The 16,196-nt window shown below is 47.6% G+C and overlaps 2 protein-coding genes across 2 annotated transcripts; both read right to left on the reverse strand.

The window, feature by feature from the left end:
* Nucleotides 1-3,810: 3,810 nt before the first annotated feature.
* LOC143955924 (uncharacterized) lies at nt 3,811-6,170 on the reverse strand. The gene is made up of 2 exons (XM_077466047.1): nt 5,676-6,170; nt 3,811-5,565 (listed from the first exon to the last, which is right to left on the reverse strand). The coding sequence occupies exons 1-2, from the start codon at nt 6,057-6,059 to the stop codon at nt 5,362-5,364; spliced, it is 588 nt and encodes a 195-aa protein (XP_077322173.1). The 5' UTR covers nt 6,060-6,170; the 3' UTR covers nt 3,811-5,361.
* A 60-nt stretch (nt 6,171-6,230) lies between these two features.
* LOC143956070 (zinc finger protein 547-like) lies at nt 6,231-8,652 on the reverse strand. The gene is made up of 2 exons (XM_077466196.1): nt 8,209-8,652; nt 6,231-6,462 (listed from the first exon to the last, which is right to left on the reverse strand). The coding sequence occupies exons 1-2, from the start codon at nt 8,299-8,301 to the stop codon at nt 6,271-6,273; spliced, it is 285 nt and encodes a 94-aa protein (XP_077322322.1). The 5' UTR covers nt 8,302-8,652; the 3' UTR covers nt 6,231-6,270.
* Between the last annotated feature and the right edge of the window lie 7,544 nt (nt 8,653-16,196).

Here is a 16,196-nt window from a genome sequence, read left to right on the forward strand (position 1 = left end):
GCTGTGAACGATTATATCAAGAATTGTAATTACATGCCATTGTTGAACGGTGGTAGAAAAATTTACCTTTGGTGGTTGTGGTGCTGGTGCCACAACACTATAAGTCCTCACAGTTACTCTGGGTGGGCACAGGAAGGGGCCCTCCTGTGAAATATTATATCAAGAATTGTAATTACATGTCCCTGTTAAACAGGGGCAGAAAAATTGGGATTAGACACTGGTGCTGGTGCCACCACACTGCAACCTCTCCCATATACTCTAGTTGTGGTGCAGGAATGAGCCCGGCTGCAAAGTATTGCATCAAAAATTGTAATTAAACGCCCCTGTTAAACAGGGGCAGAAAAATTGGGCTGATGGCATCAACCAGAACCAGAAATGTTCTTCCAACATATCAGCGGAGGAGGAAGAGGATAGACAATCAACATAACAGGACAGTCACTCAGCATCAGCATAGGCAGTCTTGAAGGGATGTGATATTTCAAAAAGAATTATTCAGTTACATCAGCTTCAGGTGCTTGGTAGCTGTGGGTGATCCAAGACTGATTCATCTTTATGAAGGTCAGTCGATCAACCGAGTCGGTGGACAGGCGCACCCTGTGATCGGTAACAAAGCCACCAGCAGCACTGAAGGTGCGTTCCGAAAGAACGCTGGATGCAGGACAGGCCAGTAGCTCAATTGCATACTGTGCAAGCTCTGGCCAGTGATCCATCCTCAAGACCCAGGAAGCCAGAGGATTTTCGGTGGGAAAGGTGTCCAAGTCTGACCTTGCCTCTAGGTATTCCTGCACCATGTAAATCAGACGCTGGCGATGGTTGCTGGAACCGATCATACCTTGGGGCTGCGGACTAAAAAATTGTCTGAAAGCATCGGTCAGACGGCCACCTTCTCCACCGCTCCTTCTGACTGATGCCTCAGCAACACGTTGTCCAGGACCAGGAGTTTGTGACCTCCCAGTCTCTGGGAACGCGTTGCACAGAGCTTTCTGCAAGGCCTCCCGGAGATGTCTCATCCTCTGCTCCCTCTGCGACGGCAAGATAAGGTCGGCAACCTTATCCTTGTACCGTGGATCAAGGAGAGTGGCCAGCCAGTAATGGTCCCTCTCCTTGATCCGAAGAATACGAGGATCCTTCCGCAGGCTTTGCAGGATCAGGGAGGCCATGCAGCGTAGGTTAGCTGAGGCATTCGGTCCGGAGTCCTCTGGGTCACTAAGGACAACATGATCCGCAGCAACCTCCTCCCAGCCATGTACAAGTCCACGGGTTTCTTGGGACTGTAAATCATCCCTACAAGACTGCTGCTGCTGAGTGCCAGCCTCCACCTCCATGCTGACACAATCATCCTCCTCCTCCTCATCCTCTTCCTGTGTGATGGGTGGGACAGCAGGAACAATGTCTGGATAAAGGGGGCCTTGAGAGGCAAGGAAGTCCTCCTCTTCCTGCCTCTGTTCTGCCTCAAGTGCCCTGTCCATTATTCCACGCAGCGTATGCTCCAAGAGGTGGACAAGAGGTACAGTGTCACTGTTACTGCTCACCATACTTGTGGCCTCCTCAAACGGTGACAGGACAGTGCATGCATCCCTGATCATGCCCAACTGGCGTGGTGAGAAAAAACCGAGCTCCCCTGACCCTGTCCTGGTGCCGTAGTCACACAGGTACTCATTGATGGCCTTCTGCTGCGTGTGCAGCCGCTGCAGCATGGCCAACATTGAGTTCCACCTGGTGGGCATGTCACATATAAGGCAGTTCTTGGGCAGGTTCAACTCCTTTTGGAGCTCAGCCAGCCGAGCACAGGCATTAAATGATCGGCGGAAATGAACACAGATTTTCCTGGCCTGCTTCAGGACATCCTGTAAGCTGGGGTACCTGCCCAAGAACCGCTGCACCACCAGGTTAAGGACATGAGCTACACAGGGCACATGGGTCAGTTGTCCCTGTCGGAGAGGTGCCATTGTCGCAAACCACCATTCCTGGCTTAAGCTGGCGTGGCGTCAACCACCTCTCGGCCTGCCCCTGCAGAGCTGACAAAATATATGCCCCAGTGTGGCTCCTGTCCCCCAAACAAACCAGCGCAAGCACGGCATAGCATGGCATAGTTTTGCCTGCGTACTTGCGTAGCCCCTTGAACGCCTACAGAGCACCGCTGGTTCTGAGGACAGAGCACTGGAAGAGGCCATGGAGGAAGAAGAAGAGGAGGGGTGGAGGAGAGAGGTGTGTCACAACCAGTAGTAGCATTTTGGAGGCGTGGTGGCGGAACAACCTCCAACACTACTGCACCTTGTCCTGCATCCTTCCCAGCTGCCAGAAGAGTGACCCAATGGGCCGTGAAAGACAGGTAACGTCCCTGTCCATGCCTGCTGGACCATGAGTCAGTAGTAATATGCACCTTACCGCTGACCGCCCTGTCCAGTGAGGCAAGGACATTGCCTTCCACATGCCGGTAGAGAGCCGGAATCGAGAAAAAGTGGCGTTTGGGGTCCTGCCACTGAGGAACCGCACATTGTACAAACTCACGGAAGGGGGCAGAGTCTACCAACTGAAAAGGCAGCAGTTGAAGTGCTAGCAATTTAGCCAAGCTAGCATTCAACCGCTGGGCATGCGGATGGCTGGGAGTGAACTTCTTTCGATGGTCCAGCAGCTGGGGCAGGGACATTTGCCTGCTATAATCGGACGTGGGTGTACCGCTAGCAGAGTTCCCGGAAGCACTTGGCTGTGACACACCTAATTCTACACCTTCATTCCTCTCAGAGCAGGTTTCAGAGAGGACTGAAGGTCTAGTGGGGTTGGAGATCCCAGCTGATGAGGAGCAAGGAGAGGTCAGCTTTGTTCTTTGGTGTGGGTCTTTGAGGTACGCTTGCCAACGAGCTGCATGGCAGGTCAACATATGTCTGGTCAAGCATGTGGTGCCCAAGCGGCTGATGTTTTTGCGACGCGAGATACGCTTGAGACATATGTTGCAAATAACAGCGGTGCGATCTGATGCACTCGTCTCAAAAAAAGGCCCACACCAAAGAACTTTTGGAATAATGCGCAGAGGCAGCGTCCTGCACAGGCGGAGCTCTGCGGTGTGATTCAGTCGGTGTGCTGCCCCTAAGCTGGCCCCCGGAGGGCATCCTGCCTCGTTGGAGATGTGCCTCCTCCTCTCTCCTACCAGGCACCCACGTGGAGTCAGTGCCCTCATCATCCCCTCCCTCTTCATCGCTGGAGCAAACCTGGCAGTATGCTGCAGCTTGTGGAACATGACTGCTAGATTGCTGTCCTTCTTGAGCATCCCCTCTTCATTCACGCTACTGCCTTCCTCTAGCTGAGTATCATCATCAGAGCCTACAAAACACTGGGCATCCTCCTGGAGCATGTACGCAACACTGTGCTCAAAGAGTTCGGGGGACTCCTCAGGAGGACGTGGTGGGTCTAGGGAAGGAGTCACTGATGATGACATTGAGAGGAGGGAAGACGATGCGTTGGCAGCTGCTTTGCTAGTACCCTGAGCCTGGGTGAGAGAGGATGAGGAGGATGAAGAGGGCTTGGTCATCCACTCTACCAAGTCGTTGGCATGTTGCGGCTCAACATGTCCAGCTGCCGAAAAGAAGGACAAGCATGTCCCATGGCCACGTGCTGATGACAATGCACCGCGTCCACGACCAGCACTGTTGTCTCTAGACACAGAGCCTGCTTGCCCTCTTTTATCAGCTTGCGCCTGTCTGCCTCTCCTTGCTGGCCTTCCAGACATGGTAATGGCCTGCAGGGAGATGGGAAAACCAGCAATTGGTTAGTGTATATTGTGCTGGAGGCACACAACACCCACTAACTCCTGCAGATGCCTTTATTATAGAACACCAGCAATAAAGGGTAGATAAAGGGGTATACTGTACTGGAGGCACACAACACCCACTAAGCCCTACAGATGGCAGATGACTCAATTAGAGAAGAGCTATATAGGTGGATATAATGGTGTATTCTGAGTCAGGGCATGCAGACAGCACGCACAATCTCCTGCAGATTGCTAAAAGCTCAATTACAGAAGAGCAAGAACGCAAAATCGGCCGATAACGAACGGTGTATACTGTGTAACTCCTACAGATGCCAACCACTACACAAGGCCGCCGCACTGGCAGCCTTATATAGTGTGGGGCGTGTACTACACAGCCTGAGCTATGATTGGCCATAGGCATCCTGCCTGTGGCCAATCATGGCATCCTGCCTGTGGCCAATCATGGCTCTCCTTGGTGCCGGCGCTGTGATTGGCCAAGCATGCGGTGTCACAGTACATGCTTGGCTAATCATGAGCCAGCAATGCACTGCGATGGCGCAGTGCATTGTGGGCCGTGAGCGCCACGCGAATTTGGTGCGAACGGCCCATAACGTTCGGAATTCGCCGAATGGGCGAATAGCCGATGTTCATGTTGAACACAAAGCTCATCCCTAGTGAAGATCTACAGTGAGAGACTTTGTGAGAAGAAGAGAACTATTCTGTGTTACCAAGAGTTATGTACAACTACCGTCAGTGACAGTAACAAGATTTGTTACCATAGGAGACGGCGGTCCTCCCGATACAGAAGTTGTGTCCGGCTGAAGGCCTTCCACTGTATAGCAGTCTACCTAGAGAAGTCTCGGAGTCTGCCAATTGTCATTGCATCTACTCAAATGTGTCCCTGGCCCTAAACCGGCTCTCCCACAGTTCTTGTTCAGAGATAATAAATATCTTGTTTGCATTCAAAAAGTGACTGGCGCCCATCATTCCACCTTGCATTACACCCACCATGCCTCGTAACCCACTCCACAAAGAAGGATGTTAGCTGACTCTAACTCTGGAGGTTCCTGGGACCTCACTTAACATAATAGATTATATAGTGCAGGGCTCAGGAATATGTATTGTACAACATAGGTTATAATTAGGGTCAGGACTCATAATATTGGTGATTAGTAATCAGTGGCGGGTTATATGTTCATCAGAGACAAGTTGCAGAGGTCCCACACCGCTCCTCCCATCTCCTGAGACTGCACTCAGTGACTTGGGTCTGAGACTATACAGACATATCCCTCCACCCGGCACAGCCAGCAAATAACAGAGCAAGTAACCCCGGGGGGGATTGTTCTGTCAGAGATCTTGTCATACCCGGGTATGGGGCAGAAGACCCAAATCACATACCCCAGGTGCCTAGATCTAGTAACATCTATGGGGAAAATGAACATTTTGCTGCCAGCTGATCCCCAGAATCTCCATAAATCCAGTCTAGATACATAAATTGTGTCGGCAGCACAGAGAAGGAAGATTATCGGAGAGAAATCCAGGAATACAGGATGGGGAACACAGCTCAGGAAAGTGACCAGGGGATTACAGGCTGATATCACCCAGCCCCCGCCCTACTCTGGACCAATCAGTGAGCAGTATGGGTGGAGGAATGGATTTGGTGTTAATGACCCACCTGTGCTGATCTCTGTAGGAGTGTCCTCCTCTATAAATGTCCCCGTTATTCCATCCTCCTCCATAGACTGCTGATCATCCCTCACATACCTCTCTTCTTCTTCTGATTTCACCTCAAATTCTATATCCATTGGATCTCCACTCTAAATCAAGAAAATGAGAGAGAAAATATCATCTGTAAAATATAATGTTACATACAAAATCCACACATCATCTCCACCAGTCCATGTTCTAGATGTTCCATCCCACCAACCTTGTAACAGTGGGGGATGGTGTGATCTTCTTGTGTGGAATCCCGGGAATACAGAGGACGGGGACATCTCTCTGGTGGGTTCCTGGTATTTGGTGGCTCCATCATATCCTTGTGTCCTTCAGAAAACTCCTCCATCACTCCATACTCCTCATCCTCCTCTTTATACTCTTCTTTAATATCAATATTATCATCCCCGAGGTTTCCACGGGGACATCTCTCTGGTGGGTTCCTGTATCTGGATGACTCCTCCATGGTGTCCTGGTACAGATCTTTGCGTCCTTCCTCCATCCCCCCATCCTCATCATCCTCCTCTTTTATCTCTTCTTTAACCTCAACTTTAGGATCTCTCAGGTTTCCACTCTGAATATATAATAAAAATGACATCAATGGTAACAATGCAGATAATGTACAGATCCTAATGATACTATCAGTGATTGTTCCTCATCTACCTGATGATGGTGGGGGATGGTGTGACCTTCCTGTGTGGAATCCCGGGAATACAGAGGACGGGGACATCTCTCTGGTGGGTTCCCATCACTGGATCCATCTGTAGGAAACACACACACTGACTGAATACATTGTTTCTATGTGTTTATCAGATGATGGGGGATCTAGGTGGAGCCTCCGTACTGCTCTCTCCTTTACAATAAAGTCTCCTCTTACCCGGTGATGTGAGGGGCGGCTGATTGTCCATCATGACGTCCTTGTAGAGATCCTTGTGTCCTTCTAAATACTCCCACTCCTCCATGGAGAAATAGACAGTGACATCCTGACACCTTATAGGAACCTGACACACACAATGATACAGTCACCATCCAGACACATCCCTTACTTCACCAGTAATAGTTATTTCCTCCTCCACAAAGACTATAAAAATCAAACATACGTATTACAAATCCACCTCTGAATAAAACCCCCACCCCGTATTATCGTATAACCCATTCAGTATAAACTGAAAATGTGAAATTGATGGGAAAAAACAAAACAAAAAACACATCTCCGAAATGAAGACAATATTCCGGCCCCATAAGTGGGGGGAATGTTCTGCCCCTGAAGGGGTTAATCTAGGTTTCCACACTATATATGTGTACATACCTCCCAACTTTCTGAGATGGGAATGAGGGACACCTATAGAGTGTGTAGGCATAGGACACACCCCCTGCCACACCCCTTAACCACTTACAGACCGGACCATTTTGCTGGCTTAAGACCAGATCACTTTTTTGCGATTCGGCGCTGCGTCGCTTTAACTGACAATTGTGCGGTCGTGCGACGTGGCTCCCAAACAAAATTGACATCCCACAAATAGAGCTTTCTTTTGGTGGTATTTGATCACCTCTGCGGTTTTTATTTTTTGCGCTATAAACAAAAATAGAGCGACAATTTTGAAAAAAAAAACAAATTTTTTTTTTACTTATTGTTATAATAAATATCCCCCAAAAATATATAAAAAAAACATTTTTTTCCCTCAGTTTAGGCCGATGCGTATTCTTCTACATATTTTTGGTAAAAAAATAAAATCGCAATAAGCGATTATTGATTGGTTTGAGCAAAAGTTATAGCGTTTACAAAATAGGGGATAGTTTTATGGCATTTTTATTAATAATTTTTTTTTTTACTAGTAATGGCGGTGATCAGCGATTTTTATTGTGACTGCGACATTGTGGCGGACACATCGGACATTTTTGGGACCATTGTCATTTATACAGCAATCAGTGCTATATAAATGCAGTGATTCCTGTGTAAATGACACTGGCAGTGAAGGGGTTAACCAGTGGGTGGTAGCGTAGGGGTTAAGTGTTCCTAGGGGCGTGTTACTAACTGTGGGGGGGTTGGGCTTTCATTTAGTGAACACTGATCTCTGCTCCAATCACATGGAGCAGAGATCAGCGTCACTAGTTTCTAGGCAGAATGGAGAAATTCTGTTTACAACGGCGTTTCTCCATTCAGCCGTCCCGTGAGACAATCGCGGGTATGCCCGTGGCGATCGAGTCCGCGGGACCCGCGACCCCGGACTCACGGGGGGTCCCGACCAGCACGCTCACGATGGAAGGGCGCCATTAAAGATTGGACGTACCTGTACGCCAATATGCCTGCCCGTGCCTTTCTGCCGACGTACATCGGCGTGCGCCGGTCGGGAACCGGATAATGGAGAAAAATTTAGAGAAATTGGTTGGACCCACAAGTGCATTTTTACCACTAATATTCCTTTATATCGGATTTTGGAATTTACAAATGCAGCAGAAAAATTTAGAAATTGGATGGAAAGTTTGGCACCGGGAAACACTTTTCGATGGATAAATAGAGCATTTTATATACATGTATATAGATCAGACCAACATGAGGGACACCTGAGGAGGAAAGAGGGACTTTGTTGGGAATGAGGGACAGTCCCTCCAAACCAGGGACAGTTGGGAGCTATATGTGTGTATCATCTTCTGCTGGAGATAAAAGATGTCACAGTGACTATGGAGGAAGAGGACGGACATGACTGGGGGTTACTGGGTGTAAATAGAAGATAAGATCTTATTACCTCCTCTACTGACGATTCCAGCGATATCTCCTCTCTACTTCCTACCTCATGGAACTTCCTGTCTTTCTCTAATATCACTTCCTGTTTGTACATGACATCACTTCCTGTCTTCCATAGAGACTTCCTGTCTCTATGGTAGAATTGAGAAGATCACCATCTTGTGGAGATCAGAGGAACTACAGCCCCCGAGAAACGTCTCGTAGTGTGAACACGGCCTTGTGCTGTGTGTGTATGTACTGTATATCCTTATAGATGGGGGTCATCTCCACTCCCACCAAGGGGGAGAGAAATATATTACTGCCTAGTCCAGCCTTTCCCAGCCAGGGTTCCTCCAAAGGGTTCCCTGAGCAATTAACAATTTCTGTCTCTCAGTAACAACTGATATCAATGGTCTGTAAAGAGAGCAGTTTTCCTACTTCCTATGACGATGTAAGAATGTCCTTCTATCACTGACCACTGATATAAGGGGGTCCTTCTCCCATTGGTCACCAATGTAATGGGACCACAACACTGACCACTGATATAAGGGGGTCCTTCTCCCATTGGTCACCAATGTAAGGGACCACTACACTGACCACTGATATAAGGGGGTCCTTCTCCCATTGGTCACCAATGTAATGGGACCACTACACCGACCACTGATATAAGGGGGTCCTTCTCCCATTGGTCACCAATGTAATGGGACCACAACACTGACCACTGATATAAGGGGGTCCTTCTCCCATTGGTCACCAATGTAAGGGACCACTACACCGACCACTGATATAAGGGGGTCCTTCTCCCATTGGTCACCAATGTAATGGGACCACAACACTGACCACTGATATAAGGGGGTCCTTCTCCCATTGGTCACCAATGTAAGGGACCACTACACTGACCACTGATATAAGGGGGTCCTTCTCCCATTGGTCACCAATGTAAGGGACCACTACACTGAACACTGATATAAGGGGGTCCTTCTCCCATTGGTCACCGATGTAATGGGACCACTACACCGACCACTGATATAAGGGGGTCCTTCTCCCATTGGTCACCAATGTAATGGGACCACAACACTGACCACTGATATAAGGGGGTCCTTCTCCCATTGGTCACCAATGTAAGGGACCACTACACTGACCACTGATATAAGGGGGTCCTTCTCCCATTGGTCACCAATGTAAGGGACCACTACACTGAACACTGATATAAGGGGGTCCTTCTCCCATTGGTCACCGATGTAATGGGACCACTACACCGACCACTGATATAAGGGGGTCCTTCTCCCATTGGTCACCAATGTAATGGGACCACAACACTGACCACTGATATAAGGGGGTCCTTCTCCCATTGGTCACCAATGTAAGGGACCACTACACTGACCACTGATATAAGGGGGTCCTTCTCCCATTGGTCACCAATGTAAGGGACCACTACACTGTCCACTGATATAAGGGGGTCCTTCTCCCATTGGTCACCAATGTAAGGGACCACTACACCGACCACTAATATAAGGGGGTACTTCTCCTATTGGTCACCAATGTAAGGGACCACTACACTGACCACTGATATAAGGGGGTCCTTCTCCCATTCTTCACCAATATAAGGGACCAATAAACCAACCACCTAAAATAAGCTCTGGGTTTGGACTGAACACATGTTTGAATAGAATTTGACGAATGGCTGAAGTAAATAGGTGTTCAGCCAATTGCAACTTTTAAATGTGGCAGCTTCCTGCTCAGGTTGGTTGATAGGAGGTTGGTTGTCACAAGTGTCCTGACACCCAGTGATGTATACCTGCCAGCTGTCAACTGGGGATTTGCTGGTTGGCCGGTGAATGTAAATGTTAATAAAAGTACGATAAAAAATGTATGGACCCCCCACCACCAAGAAATCCATACTAGACCCTTATTAGAGCATGCAACCTGACTGGGCAGGAAAGGGTGGGAGAAGGGTGGGAGTGAACATGCCTCCTTCCTGAACCATACCAGACCTCATACCCTCAACATTGGGGGAGTATCTTTCCAAGTCCATTCTCTCCTGGTTGGAAAGTTGAACAAGTCCAATGTATGAAGTCGTATCGGGGAACATGAGAGATCTGCATAACATAAGACATCGGGAAATGTATATCTGTCTGCAGAACACAGGGGAGATATCAGAACTCTAATTCATGGTCTCCTGGAAATAATGAAAAGGAGAAATTCCATCCAAACCATGAGATTGGTCAGAGTCTAATTGGTATCATTCTGGGCATTGCCAGACTAGGACTTGGTGACGGAGTGAAGGGTGATGTTGCTCATACTATATGTGACCCTCATCTACATCATGGACGTCTTCTTCAGCTTCTTAGTGAATAGGATTAAAATCTTCACAAGAGGTTGGGGGGTCCTGAGTGGTCATAGAAAGGCCCAGCACCCCAATAGTGGAGGAAGAGGTGGTCTGGTGACATGGAGAAGACTCCGGTCAGTCTCTGGATCTCCACCATTGTAAATATTGTGAGACAACAAATACAGCGGGATGGTGGAGGAGATGTTGGTGTCGGTGTGGAAATGGACAGAAGACGGGATGATGACACTGAAAGAACAATACGGCTTCATTCTACGATATATCAAGGAGAGAACGGAACAGGAGAGACTTTTCTCTCTAATTAATGTCAGTAGAAGACCCGGAGAAAGCCTGTTCTGACCACTGCACTCTGTACCCTGGGCAGTCTCTAACCATCTCCTGTATCATGTCCTCACTCTGTAACCATCTCCTGTATCATGTCCTCAGTCTGTAACCATCTCTCGTATCATGTCCTCACTCTGTAACCATCTCCTGTATCATGTCCTCAGTCTGTAACCATCTCTCGTATCATGTCCTCACTCTGTAACCATCTCCTGTATCATGTCCTCAGTCTGTAACCATCTCCTGTATCATGTCCTCAGTCTGTAACCATCTCCTGTATCATGTCCTCACTCTGTAACCATGTCCTGTATCATGTCCTCAGTCTGTAACCATCTCCTGTATCATGTCCTCAGTCTGTAACCATCTCTTGCATCATGTCCTCAGTCTGAAACTATCTCTCGTATCATGTCCTCACTCTGTAACCATCTCTCGTATCATGTCCTCAGTCTGAAACTATCTCTCGTATCATGTCCTCACTCTGTAACCATCTCCTATATCATGTCCTCACTCTGTAACCATCTCCTGTATCATGTCCTCAGTCTGTAACCATCTCTCGTATCATGTCCTTAGTCTGCAACTATTTCTCGTATCATGTCCTCAGTCTGTAACCATCTCTCGTATCATGTCCTCACTCTGTAACCATCTCCTGTATCATGTCCTCACTCTGTAACCATCTCCTGTATCATGTCCTCAGTCTGTAACCATCTCTCGTATCATGTCCTCACTCTGTAACCATCTCCTGTATCATGTCCTCACTCTGTAACCATCTTTTGTATCATGTCCTCAGTCTGTAACCATCTACTGTATCATGTCCTCAGTCTCTAACCATCTCTTGCATCATGTCCTCAGTCTGCAACTATCTCTCGTATCATGTCCTCAGTCTGTAACCATCGCTCGTATCATGTCCTCACTCTGTAACCATCTCCTGTATCATGTCCTCAGTCTGTAACCATCTCTCGTATCATGTCCTTAGTCTGCAACTATTTCTCGTATCATGTCCTCAGTCTGTAACCATCTCTCGTATCATGTCCTCACTCTGTAACCATCTCCTGTATCATGTCCTCACTCTGTAACCATCTCCTGTATCATGTCCTCACTCTGTAACCATCGCTCGTATCATGTCCTCACTCTGTAACCATCTCCTGTATCATGTCCTCACTCTGTAACCATCTTTTGTATCATGTCCTCAGTCTGTAACCATCTCCTGTATCATGTCCTCAGTCTCTAACCATCTCTTGCATCATGTCCTCAGTCTCTAACCATCTCTTGCATCATGTCCTCAGTCTCCAGCCATCTCTTGTATCATGTCTTCAGTGTCTAACCATCTCTTGTATCATGTCTTCAGTGTCTAACCATCTCTTGTATCATGTCTTCAGTGTCTAACCATCTCTTGTATCATGTCCTCATTCTCTAATCGTCTCCTGTATCATGTCCGCAGTCTTTAAACATCTCTTGTATCATGTCTGCAATCTCTTACTTAACCATTTACAGATCTGCCCGCCGCAGTTATACGTGGGCTGTTTGAAGAGGGAAATCGTTGTAATGGCAGCAGCTAGCCACCATAGCCCCGGTACCCTCTTCTTCAGCGGGCGGTCTGCTTTCGGATGAAAGTGGTCTCTGTGGCAGATTTGCCGCAAGATCACTTTTATCAGCGGCGGGAGAGGTGCAGCGGCAGAGGCGATAGCGTCCTCTCCCTGGCTTGGTATAGAGCTGAGTGAGGGGAAGACCTGCCCCCGCCTGTCACCATACCATTGAAGGGCAGAAGTAACGTTTTGAAAAAACAAACAAACATAACTATTAAAAGGGAATACGTGAGTAGCGCCTACATATGAAAACGGTGTTCAAATCACACATGTGAGGTATCACCGCGATCGGTAGAGCGAGAGCGATAATTCTTGCTCCTCTGTAACTGAAAACATGCATCCTGTAGAATAAACGTCGCATATGAAGATTTTTAAGGGTAAAAGTTTGTCGCCATTCCACGAGCGTTGGGTATCAATTTACTCAGCGTAACATTATCTTTCACAATATAAAATACTGTTGACTTATTTTTTAATTCAAAAAAGAAATTGTTTTCTAAAATAAGTGCTCTTGTAAGACCGCTGTGAAAATACGGTGTGACAAAAAGTATTGCAATGACCGCCATTTTATTCTGTAGGGTGTTAGAAAAAAGATATATATGATGTTTAGGGGTTCTAAGTAATTTTCTAGCAAAAAAACAAAACAAACTGATTTTAACTTGTAAACAACAAGTTTGAAAAATGGGCCCGGTCCTTAAGTGGTTAAACACACTGCTAATAGTATTAGCAAAATTTACATTCAGTACACCTCTAGCAGACATGATACAGGAGATGATCAGAGACTGCAGACATGATACAGGAGATGATCAGAGACTGCAGACATGATACAGGAGATGGTCAGAGACTGCAGACATGATACAGGAGATGGTCAGAGACTGAAGACATGATACAGGAGATGATCAGAGACTGAAGACATGATACAGGAGATGATCAATGACTGCAGACATGATACAGCAGATGGTCAGAGACTGAAGACATGATACAGGAGATGATCAGAGACTGCAGACACAGTACAGGAGATGATCAGAGACTACAGACATGATACAGGAGATGGTCAGAGACTGCATACATGATACAAGAGATGATTAGAGACGGCAGAAATGATACAGGAGATGATCAGAGACTGCAGACATGATACAGGAGATGATCAGAGACTGTAGACATGATACAGGAGATGGTCAGAGACTGTAGACATGATACAGGAGATGGTCAGAGACTGCAGACCTCATACAGGAGATGATCAGAGACTGCAGACATAGTACAGGAGATGATCAGAGACTGCAGACATAATACAGGACATGATCAGAGACTGCAGACATAGTATAGGAGATGGTCAGAGACATGATATAGGAGATCAATGCAGCCTCACCAGTGCCTATTAGATGCAGCCTGCCTGCGCCCGGATAAGAGCAGCGATCTCCCTGTGTCGCGGAGCTGGATTTGAATTGCCCGGGCTACAGTAACAATGTCCCGCCTCCTGTGATGACGTCACACTGATTCAATGTCTCGGCCTTGGATCAGTGAGCCATCTATCACAGGAGGCGGGACATTGTTACTGTGGCCGGGGCAATTCAGCTTCCTGACACGGGGAGATTGCGGCTCTGCAAGGAGAGGAGGAGGAGGGGAGGGGAGGACAGGACCTTGAGTCACCAGGATGACACCCCGCAATGGGCAGACCCCCGGCGGCGCGACCACCGGCGACTGCGCAATTATCTGCACTTTTTTTTCTTTCGCCAATATGCTGAAAACACCATTTTAGGGTGATAAAATTTCGGTGCATTCCTAATTATAAATACACCTCCTAATAAAACCCCCATCCCGTATTATAGAATTATCCGTTATTATAAACTGAAAAGCTGAATTAGATGGAAATAAAACCACATTTACCGGAATGAAGAGAATGTTCCGGCCCCGTAAGTGGGGGAATGTTGTGACCCTGAAGGGGTTAATGTACGATTCCACACTTTATATATATATATATGTGTACATACCTCCCAATGTACTGAGATGGGAGTGAGGGACACCTATAGAGTATGTAGGCATAGGACACCGGGAAACACTTTTCGATAGATAAATAGAGCATTTTATATACATGTATATAGATCAGACCAACATGGGGGACACCTGAGGAGGAAAGAGGGACTTTGTTGGGAATGAGGGACAGTCCCTCCAAACCAGGGACAGTTGGGAGCTATATGTGTGTATTATCTGCTGAAGATAAAAGTCACAGTGACTATGGAGGAAGAGGACGGACATGACGGGGAGTTACTGGGTGTAAATAGAAGATAAGATCTTATTACCTCCTCTGCTGCCACTTCCAGTGTAGTGTCACAGTTTGCTGCCTATCACAGGATGGTGCGGAAGTGACGCTGTTGCATACTGCGCATGCGCGATGCGTTCCAAACGCTCGCGCCGTGCGTTCCAACATAGTTTCGGCAATACAGTTCAGCGAAACCATCACATAATGTTACGGAAGTGACGTTACACACAACACAAACACTGGGCCGTTCGTTACAACACTAATACTTCCCTTGTTACCTAGTAGGTTTTGCATTGCTGGGACTTGTAGTGCCTATCCTGAGCTACATGCTTCAATGTTCAGTGTCCTCATCCCTATCCCTGTGCTTCAATGTTCAGTGTCCTCATCCCTATCCCCGAGCTTCAATGTTCAGTGTCCTCATCCCTATCCCCGAGCTTCAATGTTCAGTGTCCATCCTTATCCCTGTGCTTCAATGTTCAGTGTCCTCATCCCTATCCGCAAGCTTCAATGTTCAGTGTCCTCATCCTTATCCCCATGCTTCGATGTTCAGTGTCCTCATCGAAGCAGGGGGATAAGGATGAGGACACTGAACATTGAAGCTCGCGGATAGGGATGAGGACCCTGAACATTGAAGCAGGGGGATAAGGATGAGGACACTGAACATTGAAGCTCGCGGATAGGGATGAGGACACTGAACATTGAAGCTCGCGGATAGGGATGAGGACACTGAACATTGAAGCAGGGGGATAGGGATGAGGACACTGAACATTGAAGCTCAGGGATAAGGATGAGGACACTGAACATTGAAGCACGGGGATAAGGATGGACACTGAACATTGAAGCATGTAGCTCAGGATAGGCACTACAAGTCCCAGCAATGCAAAACCTACTAGGTAACAAGGGAAGTATTAGTGTTGTAACGAACACTTCCGTAACATTATGTGATGGTTACGCTGAACTGTATTGCCGAAACTATGTTGGAACGCACGGCGCAAGTGTTTGGAACGCATCGCGCATGCGCAGTACGCAACAACGTGGCCCGTGTTTGTGTTGTGTGTAACATCACTTCCGTAACATTATGTGATGGTTTCGCTGAACTGTATTGCCGAAACTATGTTGGAACGCACGGCGCGAGCGTTTGGAACGCATCGCGCATGCGCAGTACGCAACAACGTCACTTCCGCACCATCCTGTGATAGGCAGCAAACTGTGACACTACACCAGCAACTTCTCCTCTCTACTTCCTCCCGACTCACCTCTCACCTGGAACTTCCTGTCTGTATCTGACATCACTTCCTGTCTTCCATAGAGACTTCCTGTCTCTATGGTAGAGGTGAGAGCACCACCTTGTTTAGATCAGAGGACCTGCATCCCCAAGAAACGTCTCCGAGTGTGAACACGGCCTTGTGCTGTGTGTGTATGTACTGTATATCCTTATAGATGGGGTCATCTCCACTCCCACCAAGGGGGAGAGAAATATATTACTGCCTAGTCCAGCCTTT

Source organism: Lithobates pipiens, unplaced genomic scaffold (assembly GCF_037356315.1).
Source record: "Lithobates pipiens isolate NorthernLeopardFrog02 unplaced genomic scaffold, aLitPip1_a1.2 Scaffold_35, whole genome shotgun sequence".
NCBI classification, from domain to species: Eukaryota; Metazoa; Chordata; class Amphibia; order Anura; family Ranidae; genus Lithobates; species Lithobates pipiens.